The sequence below is a fragment of the Drosophila ficusphila genome, unplaced genomic scaffold (genome assembly GCF_018152265.1).
Source record: "Drosophila ficusphila isolate 14025-0441.05 unplaced genomic scaffold, ASM1815226v1 contig_791, whole genome shotgun sequence".
Lineage (NCBI taxonomy): Eukaryota > Metazoa > Arthropoda > Insecta > Diptera > Drosophilidae > Drosophila > Drosophila ficusphila.
The window spans coordinates 23,473,858-23,493,708 of record NW_025064737.1 but is presented as its reverse complement, the minus strand read 5'-3'; the positions used below and the strand labels follow the sequence as shown (position 1 = coordinate 23,493,708).

General features: G+C 47.6%; 1 protein-coding gene and 1 long non-coding RNA gene across 8 annotated transcripts; one reads left to right on the top strand and one right to left on the bottom strand.

Moving 5' to 3' along the window:
- The first annotated feature begins 156 nt into the window (after positions 1-156).
- On the top strand, positions 157-19,821 carry LOC108088454 (regulator of G-protein signaling loco). 7 transcript variants are annotated; one of them, XM_017186234.1, is made up of 5 exons: positions 157-515; positions 579-2,713; positions 16,887-17,696; positions 17,768-18,926; positions 18,994-19,821. In XM_017186234.1, exons 2-5 carry the CDS (start codon positions 587-589, stop codon positions 19,581-19,583), a joined length of 4,686 nt encoding a protein of 1,561 aa, XP_017041723.1. In that variant the 5' UTR covers positions 157-515; positions 579-586; the 3' UTR covers positions 19,584-19,821. The 7 variants fall into 7 exon arrangements, with proteins under 7 accessions (XP_017041723.1, XP_017041724.1, XP_017041727.1 ...); XM_017186235.2 differs by having other exon boundaries at positions 17,768-18,898; positions 18,994-19,124; XM_017186237.2 differs by lacking the exons at positions 157-515; positions 579-2,713 and adding exons at positions 6,410-6,675; positions 8,986-10,043.
- On the bottom strand, positions 2,913-5,748 carry LOC108088457. Its single transcript, XR_001771231.1, has 2 exons — positions 4,134-5,748; positions 2,913-3,822 (listed from the first exon to the last, which is right to left on the bottom strand). It is a non-coding gene; the product is annotated as an uncharacterized LOC108088457 (long non-coding RNA).
- Positions 19,822-19,851: the final 30 nt, after the last annotated feature.

The following is a 19,851-nucleotide window of genomic DNA, read 5'->3' as shown; positions in this document are numbered from 1 at the left end:
AGATTTTATTATTTTCCGATTTTAATTAAATTTTTTATAGTTTAAGAAAATGGGATTATTATTTTTTATTATTATTATTTTGTTCTAATAATTTTAGATAGGGTGTTAAGAACATAGTGTGACCATTTTAGTCACCATAGTGCGGTATTATCTAGCATCCCACGACCGGTCACACTTCACTCATAGTTACGCTTGCGCATTTTACACACATCTTTTAATTACTGATTTATACTAAATAAATGGCTAGAAATGGACCTGAGAAAGCTTAATTTAAGTTTTTAACTGCGTGGAAATGGTCTTTTCCTCAAAGACTAGTTTTAGAATGAGTAACTAGAGGCCTAGAAAAGTGCAACAAAATACGCCTGGCAGCTTGTGCGTGTGTGTGTGCGCCATTGATTACATAGTTGGCTTAGGCGACGCACAGGTGCGAGCGAGAAGGGCGACCTCCGAAAAGGGGCAGCGACAGAAACCGCATTCCATTTCCAGAAATCCAGGTTGCAGATTCCATGAGAAAGGTGCGTATGTCCAGATGTGGGTTAAGATTATCATTAGAAGTTCATTGTTCGTTTTCCGCCTAGTGAGAGCCATGCACCACCATCATCCGCCGTTGCCCATAACGGGAGCAAGTGGGTCCAGTGCAGCGGGAGCAGGAGGAACTCCACAGGAAGATGCATCGCCCGCTGTTGCCACTGGCCCTGCTACCCTGGCCACTGCATCCACGCCCTCGGGTTCCAATACCCAACAACACCAGCGACGTCGCAAAAAGCGACCCAGTTACAACTACAATGGCATCCGCACCGTGGAAGTGCGGCGAGGTTACAACGGCTTCGGTTTCACCATCTCGGGCCAACAGCCTTGTCGGCTATCTTGCATCATCAGCAATTCCCCCGCCGAGCAGGCCGGACTACGTTCCGGGGATTTCCTCATCTCCGTGAATGGCTTGAACGTCTCCAAATTGCCGCACGAAACCGTGGTCCAGTTAATAGGCAACTCCTTCGGCAGCATTCGCATGCAGATCGCCGAGAACTACTACTCGGATAGTTCGGACGAGGAAAACGCCCATGCCACGCTGCGGGGTCAACTCCTGGCCGCCAGTTTAAGGCACAAGCCGAGGTTTCTCCACCACAAGGCTAAGCTCCACAGACTAAGGAACTCGCCGCAGAAGAAGTTAACCCCACCAGAGGCTGTTGAGCCGCAGAGCTCCAAGGCGTCTCCCGATCACCCAACGCTAAGACCCGTGCTCGAGGATGCTCCCTTGGCGGCCAATCTGTCCAAGGCACCGGACGTGGCCAATGTCAGTGCCATGGTGCGAGCTGTAGGAAGTGCTGCCCTAGAGTACCGCGTAATCGTAGGTTACCTGGGAACCATTGAGATGCCCAAGCAGATTTCCCACAGCTCCAAGCTGCAGACGGTGCGTTCTTGCATCCGCAAGCTGCGCCAGGAGAAGCGACAGCCGACCATTGTGCTGATGTGCATCACCCCGGACAGTTTGAGCCTACAGAGCTCCGGTGGCGGAGTGCTTGCCACCTACTCTTCGGCGCGACTGAACTACGTGAGCTCCTCATCGGAAAGCGAGAACCGCTTCTTCGGTCTGGTTACCAGCGCCGTGCACAACACCCAAATCGAGGAGGAGTTCGAGCCGAGTGTTGGCAGCGGGGCAGCTGCTGGCCACATCAGCATCTCGCACAGCTGCCATGTGTTCGTGATCGACACCAAGCTGATCGAGCATGCCCAGCACTTGCAGCGGGCCCACGAGTTCCGGCTGCAATGCACCCGGGATCCTATCTCCAATTTGTGCCTCGAGTTCCCCAACAACTCGGAGTATGTGGTGAATCTGGTGCGCAGCATGTACACCATGCGAATTCTGCCGCCGGCCAGTCGGAGCAATCAGGCGGACTTCGAAGCGGGTGCACCCAATGCAGGAGCTGGAGGAGCAGGAGCAGCCCACTCGCCGCAACCATCGAACCACAGCGAGATCTCCACCACCACCTCCAACTCGGACTCGGGCATTGGCTTCAACAACGACTGCACGAATATTTCGGATCGCATTTTGGTGGTGGATTTCCTGGGCGCCGGAGCTGGAGCTGCTCTTGCCGGGCCACCGACTCACCAGGCTCCAGCGCGTCCCCTGGGCATTGTGGGCATCCCCGACAACCGACTGACTGTGCGGGCCATGCCCGATCATTCCGCCCTGCTGAAGTCGCCGCCTGAGAACTCTTTGCTGCGACGACCCAATCTCCTGGCCAGCTTCAACCTGATCAAAAGCCCTGCCACGAATCTCACGTCGACCCGCTCCTGCGACGATGTCCTGAACCTCTTTGCGGACGATTCGCCGCGGGCTCTGGCAGGAGTGGCCTCCATGGACGACATCTCGCTGCACTCGGCCGCTCCGTCTTTGGATGATGGCCACCCCTTCGTCCACCCATCGTGTGTGCCGCGCAAATTGCGCAGATCTCTGGTCCTGGAGCCGTCAACAACGCCCCACAAACTGAGCGCGCAGGTGTTTGGTCAGCCCGGCTCGCGACACTCGCTGGGATTCGAGGCTATCGACAGCATCCAGTCGTCGGTCGGAGGCGCATGCATCGACCAGCCCATGGACACGTGGGCCAGCCTGCAGAATCTACACAAATCACACAAGGATCGGACCAGCCTGTCGGCCTCGTCCTCCTCGCACTGCCTTTTAGAAGCTACAAACAGCGAACCTGATCTCGGGGTGAGTGGAACGATTGTTTTCTTAAAAGTAAATTAATTTTATGTATAAGGATCGTAATATTAAACTAAAAGGTGGGCAGACGTGGTCAACAGGGGTCAAACCATTCCACTTTTCAAAATTTAAAATTGAAATTTTTTGGTCCCAACTTTAAGCTGTAATATTACATAGTGTCGGATTATTAGAAAGGGACTAGAACGTATAAGTAATAATATTTCTTTTTATAGTTAAATTATTATCAGAAAGGGACTAGAAAGTATAGGAAATTATATTTGCGGGATATTTAACCTTCTTCGAAACCCTTGCCACTTGCAAACCGCTCCTGTGCGCGGCAAAATCAGTTTACCTGGTCGCCGCTCCAAGTTACCTGCGTTCTCGGAGCTTATCGCTCCGCACTCCTCTCTTGCGCTGGGCCCCCAGATAAGGGGCCAGAACTCTCCGAAACTCTCTGTTCTGTTCAGGTGACCACATGCCGACGGTTCCTTTGTCATTCCACCCGGACTTTCAGTAGTCACACTGGGGCTTTGGCAATAGGTGGCCACGGTTCCGCTATCCGCTATCCGATTCAGAAGTCTGCGGTCTACTTACGATTTACGGCCGCTCCGTTACACTGTCGCTTCGAACTCGATCGGAATTATCGGGATCTGGGGGACCGACCGCTCATGGGTGATAAGGGCGGAAATAGCCGGCTAAAAATAAAGTGATTCGATCCAATGACGTCATGGGCGTAGGTCACGACTGAAGCCGAGCGGAATAGAGAGCTCCAAGCGAGCTGCTGTGCTGATTCCTCTGCCGCGGACTTAATTCAATCTAAAGCAATTAATGGCGTCCACGTCGGCTGACCTTTCCGCTCCTCCGGCCGCCCCACAATTCCTCCAATTTCCGACGGTTATTCGTAATTTAGTTTGATTTTCGATTCGACAACACGCGATTTTGAAAAAGATCTTGTGCGATTTGGTCGTACGTTGCGGCAGTTTCACTTTCGTCGCCGTTCCTTCGATTGTTTGTTTTGCTTGATATGTGCATATTAAAAATAAATAAAATTACCGTCGCGAAAAGTTGCTCCATAAAAAGTTCAACGCCAGTTCAAGGAGCCCCGTCAGCAGTTGTGACTGAAATAAATATAAATAAATTGTCATTACGATAAAACAAGAGAAAAAGGTGTACAAATTGCAAGTTCAATTGTTTAATGCAGGCAAACAAAAGGCATCTCGATGCGAAAATGTCATTTCGAGAACTCGTTTGTGGTCTGTACTCCGAGGAGAACGAGGTAAGCTACCAACATGTGGATAAATCTCACACTTATCGACTCACACTTGATCGATGACTCCCCCTAAAACCAACTCGTCAAGCGGTTGGGAAACCTACCTCTAATTTGGGAGAGGTTTGGAGTCCTCTTCGTGGAATAATTTGCATTACTCACATTTTGTTTCCGTTTCTATTACACTATTTGTTTAGCTTAATGCTTGGCTGACTTCTTTCCGATTCACCCTACTATCATAAAACTCACTATCCGCTTTCGGTATAAAAATTACTAGAGCTAGAGTTTGAATTAGTAATCTCTGTTGAATTTCGCCGGGGACTTTATTTTGTTTGCCTACTTCAGCACGTTCCTACACCTTGATAGAACGCTCTATTTCTTTTCTCATGGTCGCAATCAGCAAACGGTGTGCTTTCTTTGTTTGCTGATCCCTATATCTGTGACACCTGGTAAATTGTTAATTGCACTGGCTTTTGATTTCATTGTTTGTTAGGTTTGCTTAAGAAAGTGCATTGTGACTGGACCTTTTTTAAGGTTTCAGGAGAATACACATTTTGGGTTAATATTTTACCTTATCTGTTTTTTCTGTCATTTGGCAATATTAAATGTCGAATTCTCTTGATTAAACATATCCTTAATGTATATATGTTTTTCTATTATCAAACTAACATCTATTAACATCAAATAGAACACTGATAAATCACCTATAAACCGATCAATCATTTATTTGTCTGATAAATAAGTGGTGTTTATTGGGGTACCTTGGGATGCTTACATAGATAAACTGGGTTAACTAAGTTGCAGCAACTTCGCAAATGTTTTCTAAGCTTGCGCAGTTTTAAAGATTTCCAGAAAGATAACCAGCAGGGGACTAATGAGTAAGCATGTCAAGTGCACCTTCGACCTTATATCACTTGGGTGACTCGACTTAATTTGGGCCACATAAACACGCAATCGGGGACATACATAGTTAGTTGGCCGGCTGTTCCAACAGGTTGACTCTGGTCTGACGGCATTTTGGCGGTAACCTGCCTCGTTTTCCTTTGAAAAGGTGGAGCAGCACATGCCGTCACAGGTGCAAAGGAAAACAACCCTCGTGCCAAAGGGAAGTACATAGGTAAAACAAGGAACCAGGGGCAGCCTGCTAAATGAACGTTACGTAGCTTCCTTCCTGGCCAACGGATCGGATCGTCATGGGAAATGAGTTCGAGCCAAACTCTTGGGTTTAGCTATCTGGCAGGTTGATTTCGGTACGACTTCGTAGGTTACTCAAGTTTTGTGCAGTGGTTAGCCACGAATCGGCCTCTGAATGCGACTTCTATTACCATGGCCAAAAAACGTGTAACGTATTTGCCAGCTGACGCTGTGGGAATGGAAAACCTCTGAGCTGGCTGGCCAAATGTATCTATCAGATACGTCAGACGTTAATTTACGCTTGAAATAATTGTCTAAAGTTGTGTGCCACAATCATCGCTGTTATCAGTACGCCTGGCACTCAGCCAAAAATGCCAAAGGCCAAACACAAATGGGCAAATGACAAACAAAATGTTTATTTTTAAAGTGCATTATATTTAGCTGATCCAACATAACCGTCTGTTTGCGATCGTTGTTGGCTTCCATGTTTTGATAGCCGCAGAAATGGGAGCGCGCACTGAATGGGCTGTCCGAAGTACGTCAGAAATGCTGAAACGCTGCTAATAATAAACACCTTGCGCTCCAGGCACGTAACCCGCCAATTGATATGACCCAAAGCAGTTGTCTGAAAAACCCAGGCGAAAAGGGCCGTAGGCGATCGGATGATACGCTACGGATGTGTTCCGTCTGAAGTCAATTTATCTTATGGTGGAGTGAGCAGAGGAAATCAGTTAAGGGGTATTTCTACTTGAAATACTATTAAGAAGGCAAACAAGAAAGCAAATAAAGCTTGATCAATCACATGCCACCTTTCTCTAAACGTGTTGTAATTTAAAACAATTTTAAAAATGTGTTATTAAAAATGAAAAGTACTTAAAACTTGGAAAATTTCCAGTCGAAGGGGAATATCTTTTTCAGTATTCCTCAGCACTTCTCTTCGTATTTTATGACGTCGTAAACTTTTAATTATAATCATTAGAGCCTTACTAACTTATTTGAATCAATGAAAACCTTTGGGATAGGCTTTTAGCATCGTCTGATTCATTTCCATCGCTAATAGTATTACAGGTTACTCCTAAAGGTTTAATTTTTAGGTTAGGCCAATCACATTACAGAGTATATAATCGTTATAAAATTGACTGCAGTTTTAAAAAAATGCATTCAGCAAGTGCCAGGGAAACACCTGACTCTGCTCTTCGTTTTCCACCCCGATGTGTCTCTTTATGTTCAGGTTTTAGTGACTAACCGAGCGACAACTACAACAACAAAGAGCTAGAACGGCGAAAGCGGGCGAAACCGCTTGTAAACCGCCCCGCGATCGAAAACGCGCGCACGCGCTCTTCTCTTCTCGCTCGCTCCTTTTGCACTGCCTCAACAGCTGCGTTGTTGCTGTTTCAGCTGCTTATTGCCATGGGCAACGTGTTGTTGCTTTCCGTTTGAGCCAGGTTGACAGCGACCTAAACGCCGAACGTCGTTCACAAACTCTGAGTCAGTCATCGAGCGCAGTTCATTCGATCACAACGTAATTTAAAACGTTATTACAACTAAAATCAATTTTAAAGCCCTTAGTGTATGTTCCTAAAAAATTATTATTTTATTTAATCAATGGAAAAATTGCGTGTCAAGCAAATTTAGCTGTTCCATTTACCTTGGACCCAAAAACCGATAGTGTACGTTCAGAAATCCATCATCGCCCCCGAAAAATATCTGGCACTCGCATCAAACATTGCCTGGATAAATAAAAACAGCCAGTCAATTGAACTTTTGTGGCCTGTTTTCAGTGTTTTTGCCCCCGAAAATAGAATGTGCTAAATAATATACAAATTAATGAAAAAATGCCATGGAAATGTTTTCTTCGTTTCATAAACTGAGCAAATTCCATTGTACAAAATCACACGCTGTGAAAACATTCCGTTTTATTGCCTTGATATGGGGAATAATCAAACAAATGAAATCCCAATCGACGTCATATCTAAAAACCGAGTGAAACCCCGAAAACCGCCCACGAATCGCCCGCAAACCGCTAGCGACTTAAAATACTAAAAAATATGATTGTGCGGAATTTCCTGCAAGACAAATTTGATAATTAATAGCGAGTGGGTGTGCGTAAATGTTTTTATAAACTTTTCCTCGAACACTTCAAGAAATTAAAAAAAAACCCTTATTACCAAGCAAATTCCAAATACCAACTGTGCAATAAAAACGCAAAGTTTTATTCAGAATTAATGGCCGGCCGCTTGACTGTTCCCCGCGATTTTCCCATTGAAAACAACCCACGAGTGTCTTATTTATTTGCTTTTGGTGTAAACGAACCCAGTAATTCACGCCAAAAATGATTCCACTTAAAAATCGAGCAAAGAAAAATCAAGCAGATCGCTGTCTTGTTGCTTCCACTTAAAGGCCAAAAATAGTCGATGGGGCCGATATTCCGATTCTGACCTATTCAACGGAATCGCTCCAGACAGCTCCGCAGATTTATTACAGAGGCCGTGATTCCTGTGGAATTTCCCCGAATTTCGCCAAAAGACGCCCCATTCAATCACTTTCCTGGGGGAAGTATTACCATCTCGCCTCATTCGATCTCCTAATGATGTCACAATTCGTGGCGAAAACAATGAGACGCAGTTCGAGAAATCGCTTTGATCTATTGTCGTCATTGAAGCTTACTGAATCCATTCATTTCCAGTTAGTCACACGTTAATTTACAGGGAGAATGTTTTTCATAACAACTATAATCTAGAAAAAACCGCGATAACATAGAATTTTAGTCAGGGCAATAAAGCTTTCATTGTTAATTTCAAATATTTTATGAATACAAAGTCATCAGTCGAGAACTAAAGTCTTGATTTATAGATAAGGAAAATAATTATTAATAATTTCTTATACAAAATGCTTAAGTATTTAGCAAGTATTGTATGACCCATCAGCATTTGCATTAGCATGAGCAAATGAAATTATTAGTTCATGATTTCTATTCAAACATCATTATTCACAACCTCATTGTGACGCGAGGGATTTTAAGTGACTGGGTTCCACCTAAATCTGGGTTGCATGTACCCTTAGGACCCTCAGAACGATAAGACACCCATGAGTGGTCACGATTCTCGGATGTCTTGTGCTGATACATATATTCCCTCCAATTGGGTCGAAGCTATTAAGTTCTTGGCTCATATTGCGCAGTCACACTTTTCTTCGTGCTGTTTACACGGGAATTCCGAAGCTATTTTTGATACCCAAATATTGATAAGAAGGTTTGTTGTTGACTTTAGACGGGGTAACGCCAGATGCAAGATAGCAAGTAAAGAACTCTTTTTACGGGCGCCCCATTAGTGGTGTTCTATATACTCGAGCCATAAGCCATAAGCATAATTTAGCCATTTCTTTTGTTTGGATTACGGGCTTTGCTTTCCACACGAACCCATTTGATCCCACACTCTCCGATTGCGTAAACCCGTTGCCGTTGGCATCTCCTTATGGGCCACATTCGATGACGCACCACTGGACGTACTGAACCCGCAGACAGGTGACAATTTCCGTCGCTCTTTAGGTATTCCGTGTGCGAATCGCACTTCTGAGGAAAGCACTTAGCACTGGGGAGTCCATACAAAGTGCTCACTCAGCGGCGAAAGAAGTCTGGGGCGCAGGCGTCCCAGAGACACACGTTCTCGAATTTGCATAGCTTTTCCCCACTCGCAGGAAAAGTTTACCTTTGGCCGGCCAATCCGACGGGGAAATTCAGTCGAACGCGAACAGTCGCGCAGCGTGAACGTGGCCAAAACACTTTGGGAGTCCGCTCTCCCTCGCAGAAACTTTGCGTTTTAATTGCTCAGTGCTCCGAACAGCACGTAATAATCAAGTTGAATTGCACCCATCTAGGCAGTGCGCGACATGAACAGTTCCACTTCCCGAGGAAGTGGCTCCAGAATACCCATCGCTAAGAACCCCGAGGGCATCGCCGGCATGGTGGAGCGCTTCGTCCAGTCGCTGAGCCAGCTGAATGACTCCGGAACCTTCGACAGCAGCTTCGAGATCAAGCGGATCCACCCGGGCTCCTCGGCGGGCTCCACGCCCAAGCACGTGCGACACCGCTGCCTCACGGAGCTGGACCGCGAGCAGCTGGCCCGCTTCGTGCAGGACTTCGAGGAGCGGCAGGCCAGCACTCCGAAGGCCAAGCCCAAGATCAGTTCTCCCTTCCTTTGCCGCAAGGCCAGGGAGTTCTGCCAGAGCGCTGGTGGCAGACGCAGTGCCTCGCCGCAGATAAATGTCCTGCCTGAGTTGGTGAAGGAGGAGGAGGGCCAGGAGGAGCAGCAGCCGCTGCCCAGGAGGTGTGCCGAGGCGGAGGACCTGATGCCGCCTCCAATGGCCATGGCACGAGTCCAGGCCGAAAGAAGGAGCTGTCGCAGCGCCTCCCGCGTGCTGCAGTTCTTCAGCTCGGCCACCAAGAGGCGGAGTGGCAGCCGGAAGCTCAGCGAACCGGAGCCGGAGGAGATCCGAGCCGATTCCCCGGTGCTAATCCGCGTGACCCGGGATCAGGAGGAGCAGCTGGGCTGCCGCCCTCTTCGGCAGGCGGGTGCTGCCTCCGGGGAAATCCCCACCAGCTCCGAGGACGAGGAGGAGCACGACGACGGCATCAGCTCGGCCAGCTCCAACCTGACCTCCCAGTCGGGGGGCAGCTCCAACAGCCGCAACCTCTCGCCGGACTCCTCCTTCGAGATGCACGCTCCGCTCCTGCCCAGCTTCAAGGTCACGCCCCCGCGGGCGGTCTGTCGGGCCGGCAGGAACGCCGCCTGCGAGTTCGCCCGCTTCCTGCGCGGCTCCTTCCACTCCAAGCGCGCCTCGGTGACCACGCTGCGCCGCTCCCTCAGCGATCCCGATGCAGTGCAGCAGATGGACTTCAGCAAGCCGCCGCCACTTCGCGACGCCACCAACGTCATGCGCGTGAGTCACTTCTAGATTCCATTCACAACCAGAGGGAACAAACCGCCCGGGCGTACACTCAACCATTTCCATGAATTCCACATTAGGCAAATGCCAAAAAAATTTACACGAATCTCTCAAATATTATGGGAAATACATTAACCCCGGGAATATAACAATGAAAACGAAATTAAGACTGCATTTAAAGGGTTAAGACTAGATTAGAAAATAGAAATAACTAGTTTTAGTTCTATAAAAGTTTTTAAACATATATCTCATATGCCTATAATTCATAGTTTAGATATGTATTAGGATATTTTTGATTGATATATTTCAAATTAATTTATAACAACAAATTAAATGTACTACACTTACTAAACCCTTTTTTTTAAATTAAAGAAAATATACATGCAAAATAATTATTTCCTAAAATACCTGTTAGGTTTAATACTTTATTGGTTTTTTTCGTTGGTTGAGTGTACATCCCTAGCTGGCGCCAAAGTGATCCGCCTCGATTAGTTTAAGTCCTTTCCGTTCCGATCCGATCCGCTCAGTTTCGAATTGTTTACGGCCAACTCTTCATAATTTTTCACTGGAAGCTGTTTATTTACGCACGAGTCGTCGTCAATCAATTGTTTTTAATACGGGTCCGCAGAATCCGTTGATGGTTGTCCGTATGGCAGCATCTGGCTTCCTGCGAATCCCCTGGAGAAATTCCCAAGTGATCTTTGAACCCGCTGGTTTTACGGTGTTTACCCTGCGTTGCATCCTAGATGTACGCTGAATGGGATTACGCCATTAGTCGAAGTTTATTTGCCAATAAAATTCATTTGTTTGTAATGCCACAAATCGATCATCATTGAATTCTGCGTAGCATCACGGTCCAAATAAGAAAGGGACCTCAAGATTTTCATGCATCAGGTGTCGCAAAAATGTTAAAATTACCATTACCTTTTTAAATTTCATGATTCTCAATAATCTTTACCTAATCTATTACCACATAAAACACCTTTAAGGAATGTTGCTGATTCACCGGTAAACTTGCCAATAGTGTTTTTAGATTTCGCCGTTTAAAAAAAACTCGTACCTATTTATAAGCAATGTGTCACCCCTAAGGGAAGATGTCCCCATCTAATTCCTAATCGGGCCAACACTTGCTAGCCATAATGACTTTCTAATTATCGCATTTGCATGGGCGTCGCGTGCCGCATTTCACTTTTCAATGAGCCCCATCGTGGAGTGGTCATCACTTGGCTGGCTCGTCGGTTGCCAAGTGGGGAAATAGCCCACGCCGATATTTACCATTTCCATTGATCAATAAAGAAATTAAGTAAATATCCTCTCCGAATTGCCCACACATTGGGCCACATGAAGTCGTAAATGCTTGTGGGCATTGTAAAAATTCCGGCCACATATCCGTATGGTTTCCGTACATAAATACATATGTATGTATATCTTCCGCCTGGAGTATTCAGAACGCATATGACCCGCATTATCTTCCATAAAATTAACGAAAAACAAAAAAGTAACAAAAACAAGCAGCATGCCGGATATTTAATTTAATGTGCGCAATTGTTCAAAAGAGCTATGCATACAGGCGAACCAATTTTTAAAGTACTTTTAGTCAGCTTAGTCAAATTTACAAGCTAAACTAATATTAGTATCTTGAAATATAAGAATTATATTCTTAACCTTTTCAAAATTATATTGGGGATACGAACCCAAAACGGTTCCATCTAGACCAACATTTTCAACGGGTTATAAAATCCTTTTACTGTAGTCTTACTGTAATTCACAAATGTAAAACAGCGGTTGTTGTTGCATTTTGTGGATTTTGGAACGGAACACATGTGATTGTTGTGAATTGGCTCATTCACGCACAAAAGGCAGAGGAAAACCAGACCAAAGTGCGTAAATTGTGGAAAATTATCGTTCCCTTTTTTTTTTTTTGCTCACTGCCATTAGCTAAACAAATCATAAATAACTGTAAAATTATAGACAAAACGCACACGCGGAAAAAAGGGGAGATAAAGAGTTTTCCAGTGCTCACATGATCTGGAAATTGGACGCAGATGGGGGTATTCCACGCGTTCTTTTCCACTCCCCTCCCCATCTTACATTTTTGCCTTTGTATATCTGCAAATTGCTTAATTTATCAAGCAAATGCACAACAACAAAGCAGCAGCCGCCCGCATTCCAGTTGCCTTTGGTTGGCATTTTAATTATTCCAATTGTCTGGGGCTCTCTTTGTTTACATTATTGGAAGGGGCGATCGGTTAATTTATTTGCCAGCGTGTTTTTGCTATTTTTAGAGCAATTTATTTACTCGGTGGCAAGTTTTTTGCAAACTACATATTTTATGCCTCATTAGGCCAATTCCTTTGCATACTTAAATGGGCAAACAAGACATTTGTTGGGTAAAATGTGGTCAAAAGCGCTAAGCAAGTTAATTAATTGGGCAAAAACTAAAAACAAATGTAATTAAGGCACAACACAAAAGTGCGTCACTTGGGGCAAGAGAGGGAGATAGAGCGATAAAGAGCGAACACACCCACAAGCTGTGCAAACTTGTATCTATGTGTATGTGCGGTTCATTCATAAGCGGCAAAGCAAACAACAAAAGCAATTTCCAGCAGCCGGTGTCAGCAAATAGGCAAATGCAATAACAATAATAACAACAAAGAGCCATGTACGAATCAGCCACCAAAAATGAGGGAAAGACAACAAAAGGCATTCTCATTCCCATTGAAAATGAGTAAGCAGCTCTAACACTCACGTAAACAGTCGAGTTCGAATTTCGAAAATGGGAGAGTCTGAAAAGAGTGAGAGGGAGAGAGCGCCACCCGCCCTGAGCTCCCCTCCTCCATTCTGTTAAACCAGCTGTTGGCCCCAAGATCGCTATCTCTCTCCCTCTCTCGCTTTCGTTACCTTTTCCAAAACCACTTTTCAGGTAAAAATTTCTGCTTGTTTTTGCATTTAGTTCTGTAAAACTCTAAGTGAGTCTAGAAATTGCAACAATAAATGCAGCCATGCTTGTTGCTAAATAAAAATCCCCTATCTCTCTCTCCCAGTTCGCCCTCGTTCTCTCACAACTTAACATTGCTGTTGAACGAATCTCGAATCTGAACATCTCTGTTAGCTAAGCCTCGACAACTTCACAGATACTTTTGCGTTTGGATCGACGGGTTCGCGGCTCTCCGTGCGGTTTCCATTTTCCGAAAGATACAAGTACTTGCCAGTGAAATAAAGCAATTACATAAAGTCCAAAGAGTGAAGTGCTGTGCCAAGTAGTGAATTCCAGTGCGAAAGTCAAGCCAAAGCCAGTTGACAAAAGCGTCACGTTTTCGCTTTCAGCCATTGCATTTGCCCACGCACTCACACAAACACACCTTGGAATTCCGCAAAAAAGAAAAGAAATTAAATCTTCCAAAAGCCGCAACAATAAAAGAAATCCAGAGAATCCGAAGGTTTGTTCTGCCAGACTCACGGGTTTATCAGCGCTTATGGTTAGTTAATCATTTGCATTTCTAATGAGATTCTCTGTCTATATCTTCAGCTCTCTCTCTATCTCTCTCCCTTTGTCGCATGAGCCACCCTCAACCCGCCCACTTTTCGCTTTATTTTGAATTGGGTTTCTTTCGCCAGATAAGATTCGTTTTCATTGTTGCCCCTAAAAGGGGAGTGCGTACACTCATGCCCACAGTAGAGGGCATTAATATATTCCCACAAGACTCGCATCTTCTTTATTTTAAATAATCTCCTCCTGCTCAAGAAAGAATCTCAAATCTCAAGGTTCAATTTCAATAAGTTGTTTAGGAAAGCATAGCTTGAAAACAAGTTCTTTTTTAATCAATCTTCAAACTCGAGCTAACAAATACTTGAAACTTGGCTCTTAGTTAAATGTAAAACAAGTTTCTTTGCTGGAGTTACCATGATCATTCTTATTCGTTTTTAAATATTTCTTGGCCACGATCCAAATTAACTTCAAAAGCTTTAATACTCCCAAATTGTTGCTGTTACAAAATTGTACCATTAATTTTACAGTAGCTGTATAAAACTATGAGTGTAAGAATACAGATAAGGGCTGGTATGATTTATTAGGAGTTCCTCGAATTTCGGGCACACTTCGGGGAATTGCTAGACGGAGGCAAATATTTGGGGCTCGGAATGGTGGGACCCCCCAACGAACTTCGTCATCCATGTTTGATATCATATTTGCCCGCCCTGTTTATCGCCCGAAATGTGTTTCCCAAGAAAAAGATATGCGTGATATTTAACCGAATCGAAGGGGAGCGTATGAAATACGAAATACGGGTGGCACCGCGAACGAGACTACGTGATATTCTCAAGTGTCTGGGCGAAAGATTAGCAGTGATATCGCCACGCCCCCGAAGATTGACCGAAGCGAAACCCTTCGATGGATCTCAATTTTCCATCGTGACCAACAGACCGTGGCGGCTCCATCGGCTCCAGACTACAGACTCCAGAGTCCAATTACCGCAGCCCTGCTAATTAAGTGCCACCCCAGAAGGCGACAGGTTGCGGATCGGATCGGATCGGGTTGTGCATAGGGAGAAATTGTGTTGTGGCCAAGCTCCACAGAGTGGTAACCCGAGCCGAGTTCCTCTGCGGATAATTCACTCGTGGGACTTGGTTCGGCGTTTGCTCTCCGCCGCCGCAAAATGCAAACTCAGCTCAATGACTTGCCACTCGACTGCAGAGCGGTGGAGATGAAGCCAAACCAAAGAGCCGAGCCGAGTCTATAATGCACAGGGAGAAAATAATAGCAGCATTGAGTAATGCATAAAATCAAGTTCAATATAATCACTGTGATATTGCCATACAGTGTGCAATGATGATTCACTTAAAAATTCATTTTGAACCCTGTTAATGAAAATGAGCGAGGTGCCACACACTTTTCCCATTAAGAAAATCGGTGCTTAGTGAAAACTTGTAGTTGTTACGGGGTAATTACCTAAATTGCTGCTTTTCCTCAGTGTCCAATGATGAGTTTGATTCACGGCGACAGAAGGGGCCATGTAAATGGGAATGTGGATGTGAACGTACCCACCATGGCGGCACCGGAAAATGTCCAAGTCAGTGTCCACTGAAGCGGAGGAATATGCTCCACCCCGCAGTGCTCCTCTTTTCTTTTGACCAGTGAACGGAGCGGAATGGAGATTGCTAGTGTTTTTAGGTGTGTGTTTTTTTACTGTGAGATTTCTTAGTGGCTCGACTTAATTGTTGCTCATTCTTGCACGATTCACTCGGGCTAAATTCAGTTTTCCCGCCTCCCGCCTCCGTTCCCATTCGATTTCGAAGTTGCAGTTGAAGTCCAAACAGTCCGAAAATTAGACGTCATTTATTTATTTTAATTATTTTTTCTTCGCCAAATTGCTCACTTCCTACTTACCGTCTGGCGGACCCCCGATCCCCGATGCCCCCGCAGTCGCCTCCTATTGTTTGGCAATCAGCGTTGATTTATGTTCGCCTCTCTGCTTTTACTCGCTGATTTTGACGAGTGTTTGTCAGCTTGTTTGGCTCCAGTTGGGGAACTGGAGATTTTTCGGAATTTAAGGCCCCTTTCCGAGAAAATGCAGAGCCAAACTCAAGTGCAGCCTAAGTAGTTTTTAAGTGTTTTTCGTATTTTGACCCATATACTTTAATTTGTTTTTACCAGAGCGATAAAACTGGGTTCCTTGCCTTGTATCTTATTGTTTATTTATGTACGAGAAGTGCTTTATCTCTCTGCATTTCTTGTGGCGTCACAAGAAGTTTCTCAAGATGATGAAATGGCATTGTTCATAAAAATATGAGAACACTATGTGAGGTTTTCACTCGACGACATAAACGCCTTTTCATCTCAATCCGCTCAATTGCTGGCGTGCGTCGAACCAATTTATAAATTATATAAACGGCTGGCGAGTTCGATACCAATTGGTTTCTATTAATGGACAAAAATGAATGAAAATTGCTTTTTCCCTTTTGAGTTCGTGTAGAGAGCGAGCTAAAATCTAAAAACCAACCGGAAACGCTGAAAATTTCTCTTTTATCTATAACAATCAGCGCTAAGCCGACAAAACAAATGTAGTTTCAGGTTGGGAATGAGTTATGGTTTCTGCGAAACTTGAGATCTGAATAGAATGATGGGTTCGGGACTGGAATTCATTAATCTCTCGCCATAAGGGGATGGCGCACAAAAGCTGTCGTTAAACGAAAGGTCGGTGGGAAATGCACAAATACAATGACCACTCTGCGACTAGAGATTCTCCGTCTGTTTGAGCAGCGATTATCGTAGCTCCAAGTGCAGTAAACGGAGGGGAAGGGGAATGGGAAGGGGATGTGGCACCATCATCATCATCTGCATAGGGGAACTCGACTCGAAGCGGCTCTCAGAGAACCACTCCAGTATGTCCAACTCCACAATTGGGAAACATAGTTTTCAGTTTTTGGGGGGGAAGGGAATGGAGGATGGAGGACCCACCATGCGTCACACAAACAAATTTATGAGCTGACTTGAGGAGTTCAAAAGTTTATCGTGCCCGTCTGACCATGATAATGACGGACTCTTCTGGTCGCCCGCAATTTGTAGTTGTGGATTGCCCATGAACCGACGTCTTGTTCCTATTCTGTTGGGCACTATTTAATCTGCCACAAACTCGTTATAATTGAAACATCAAGGGTTTGAAATACATACTACATATACATATTTTCTATTAACAAACAGTTTATTCTACACTTTGAACTGAAACCGAAACAGAATTCTATAGTTTCCATCAACTTTAGTCAATTTAGTTTAGTCAATAAACCTCATCTCTTATTGGGTAACTTATTTTAAAATCGTGTATATCTTAATCCTTGCAGAACCGCGCTCTGCCCGCCAATGCCTCGCCCTTCCGCCGAGCCTGGGGACAGTCTTCCTTCCGCACGCCCAGCTCCGACAAGGTGGCCAAACAGCAGCAGCAGCATCTGCAGCAGCACCAGCAGGGCCAGTCGTCGCCAGTGAGACGCACCGCCTCCATGAACGCCTCCGACAACGACATGTACATCAAGACGCTGATGCTGGACGCGGACCTGAAGGCGACGCGCAGCCAGCAGCAGCTGAGCCTGCTGCAGGTGCCCCGCATCCTGACCACGCCCGCCCCGCCCTCCGCCATCACGGTGTCCGCTGCAACGGAGGACGCAGCCGGCCAGGAGGGCTGCCACGGCTGCCCCAGCAACTGGGGCGGCTCCTTCGAGCGGATGCTGCAGGACGCCGCCGGCATGCAGACCTTCTCCGAGTTCCTCAAGAAGGAGTTCTCCGCGGAGAACATCTACTTCTGGACCGCCTGCGAGCGGTACCGCCTGCTCGAGTCGGAGGCGGAGCGCGTGGTTCAGGCGCGCGAGATCTTCGGCAAGCACCTGGCCAACAACAGCAGCGACCCCGTCAACGTGGACTCGCAGGCGCGCAGCCTCACGGAGGAGAAGCTGGCCAGCGCCGCGCCGGACATCTTTGCGCCGGCCCAGAAGCAGATCTTCAACCTGATGAAGTTCGACAGCTACCAGCGGTTCATCCGCTCGGACCTGTACAAGAGCTGCGTGGAGGCCGAGCAGAAGAACCAGCCGCTTCCCTACAGCGGACTGGACCTGGACGAGCTGCTCAAGACGAATTTTCACGTGGCCGCCTCCTCAAAGGTGGGTACTTAAGCTATGGAGTCTGATGTTGATGTATTTGCTAAAACGATATCCTTTCTTCCCCTGGGCAGCTCAAGAAGTCGGCTAGCAATGCGGAGGACCGGCGGCGCAAGAGCCTGCTCCCCTGGCACCGGAAGACGCGGAGCAAGTCCCGCGACCGCACCGAGATCATGGCCGACCTGCAGAACTCGAACCTGATGCCGGCGCCCCCGTTGCCGCCCCCCGCCCTGCTCACCAGCGCCTCGCTGAAGCTCGTCTCCGGCCAGAACTCGCTGAGCGACCTGCACAGCTCCCGCTCCTCGCTGTCCTCCTTCGACGCGGGCACCGGCGCCTCCGGCGGGCAGGGAGCGAGTGCGGAGAGCGTGTGCTCGCTGTGCCGCGTGATCCTCACCGACGGGGCCACCACGATTGTGCAGACGCGACCGGGCGAGACGGTGGGCGGGCTGGTGGAGCGGCTGCTGGAGAAGCGCAACCTGGTGTACCCCTACTACGACATCGTGTTCCAGGGCAGCAGCAAGTCCATCGACGTGCAGCTGCCGTCGCAGATCCTGGCCGGCAAGGAGGTGCTGATCGAGCGGCGCGTGGCCTTCAAGCTGGACCTGCCCGACCCCAAGGTGATCTCGGTGAAGAGCAAGCCGAAGAAGCAGCTGCACGAGGTGATCCGGCCCATCCTCAGCAAGTACAACTACCGGATGGAGCAGGTGCAGGTGGTCATGCGGGACACGCAGCTGCCGCTGGACCTCAACCAGCCGGTGAACGCGGCCGACGGCCAGCGGCTGCGCATCGTGCTCCTCAACTCGGATTTTCAGCAGGGCGGCGGCAGTAGCATGCCGCCGAAGCAAAGCAAACCGATGAAGCCGCTGCCATCCACGCTGCCTCTGCAGCAGGGCCAGCTGGACGAGCTGACGAACAAGGTGTTCAACGAGCTGCTGGCCAGCAAGGCGGACGCGGTGGCCGGCGAGAAGCCGCGGCCCAGCGACCTCTGCTCCATGAAGTCCAACGAGGCGCCGTCGGAGACCTCCTCCTCGCTGTTCGAGCGCATGCGGCGCCAGCCACGCGACGGCGGCAACATTCCGGGCAGCAAGCTGCCCAAGCTCAAGAAGAAGTCCACCAGCAGTCAGCAGTCCGAGGAGGTGACCCCGACACCAGCGGACCCCAAGAAGCCGATCATAGCCAAACTGAAGGCGGGCGTGAAGCTGCAGGTGACGGAGCGAGTAGCCGAGCACCAAGGTGGGTAGCCTTGCCGTGCCTCCGCCGAAGAGTGCTGAACTAACAAACGTGTGATTTTCCCTTGCAGATGAACTACTCGAGGGCCTGAAGCGGGCGCAGCTGGCGCGGCTGGAGGATCAGCGTGGCACCGAGATCAACTTCGATCTGCCCGATTTCCTGAAGAACAAGGAGAATCTCAGCGCGGCCGTTTCCAAGCTGCGGAAGGTGCGCGCCAACCTGAGTCCTGTGAGCAAAGCACCCTCTTCGCCCACGGAGATCCCTCAGCCGGCACCCCGGCTGTCCATCACTCGCAGCCAGCAGCAGCAGCAACAACAACAGCCGGTGTCGCCCATGAAGGTGGACCAGGAGCAAGAGACTGACCCGTCTGCCCAGACACAGGAGCAAGCAGAGTTCGCCAAGGCGCCACCTCCGCTGCCGCCCAAGCCGAAGGTGCTGCCGATCAAGCCCTCCAACTGGGGCGTGGCCGTGGCCCAGCCCACGGGGAACTACTGCAACAAGTTCTCCCCCGGCAAGCAGCTGCCGACGCCATCATCCAAAGAAGTTTCCAAGCCAGCGGCGTTCGCGAGCAAAATTCCCCTGGAAGTGGGACGCAAGTCCCTCGAAGAGCCGGGATCGCGGTGTGCCTACCTCGACGAACCCAGCAGCAGCTTCGTGTGATACGGGGATGCGGGGCCGCCAACGCAATTAAATTGGCTTAACTGATCTTGCTTGTATATATCTGTGCACTATTTATTGATACTGTATGTCGGACTCCCTGTCGAGTGTCCATCCAATCCATGACGAACTCTTGTATGTAATCAACTGAGTGAACACCTGTATTTATAACTATTAATTATAGGCTCTAGCTTTAACACATTTTGTGTAAATATATTACAAGTAATAACTCAAAAGCGTATTTTTTGGGGCTTTCATTTAGATCCGATAC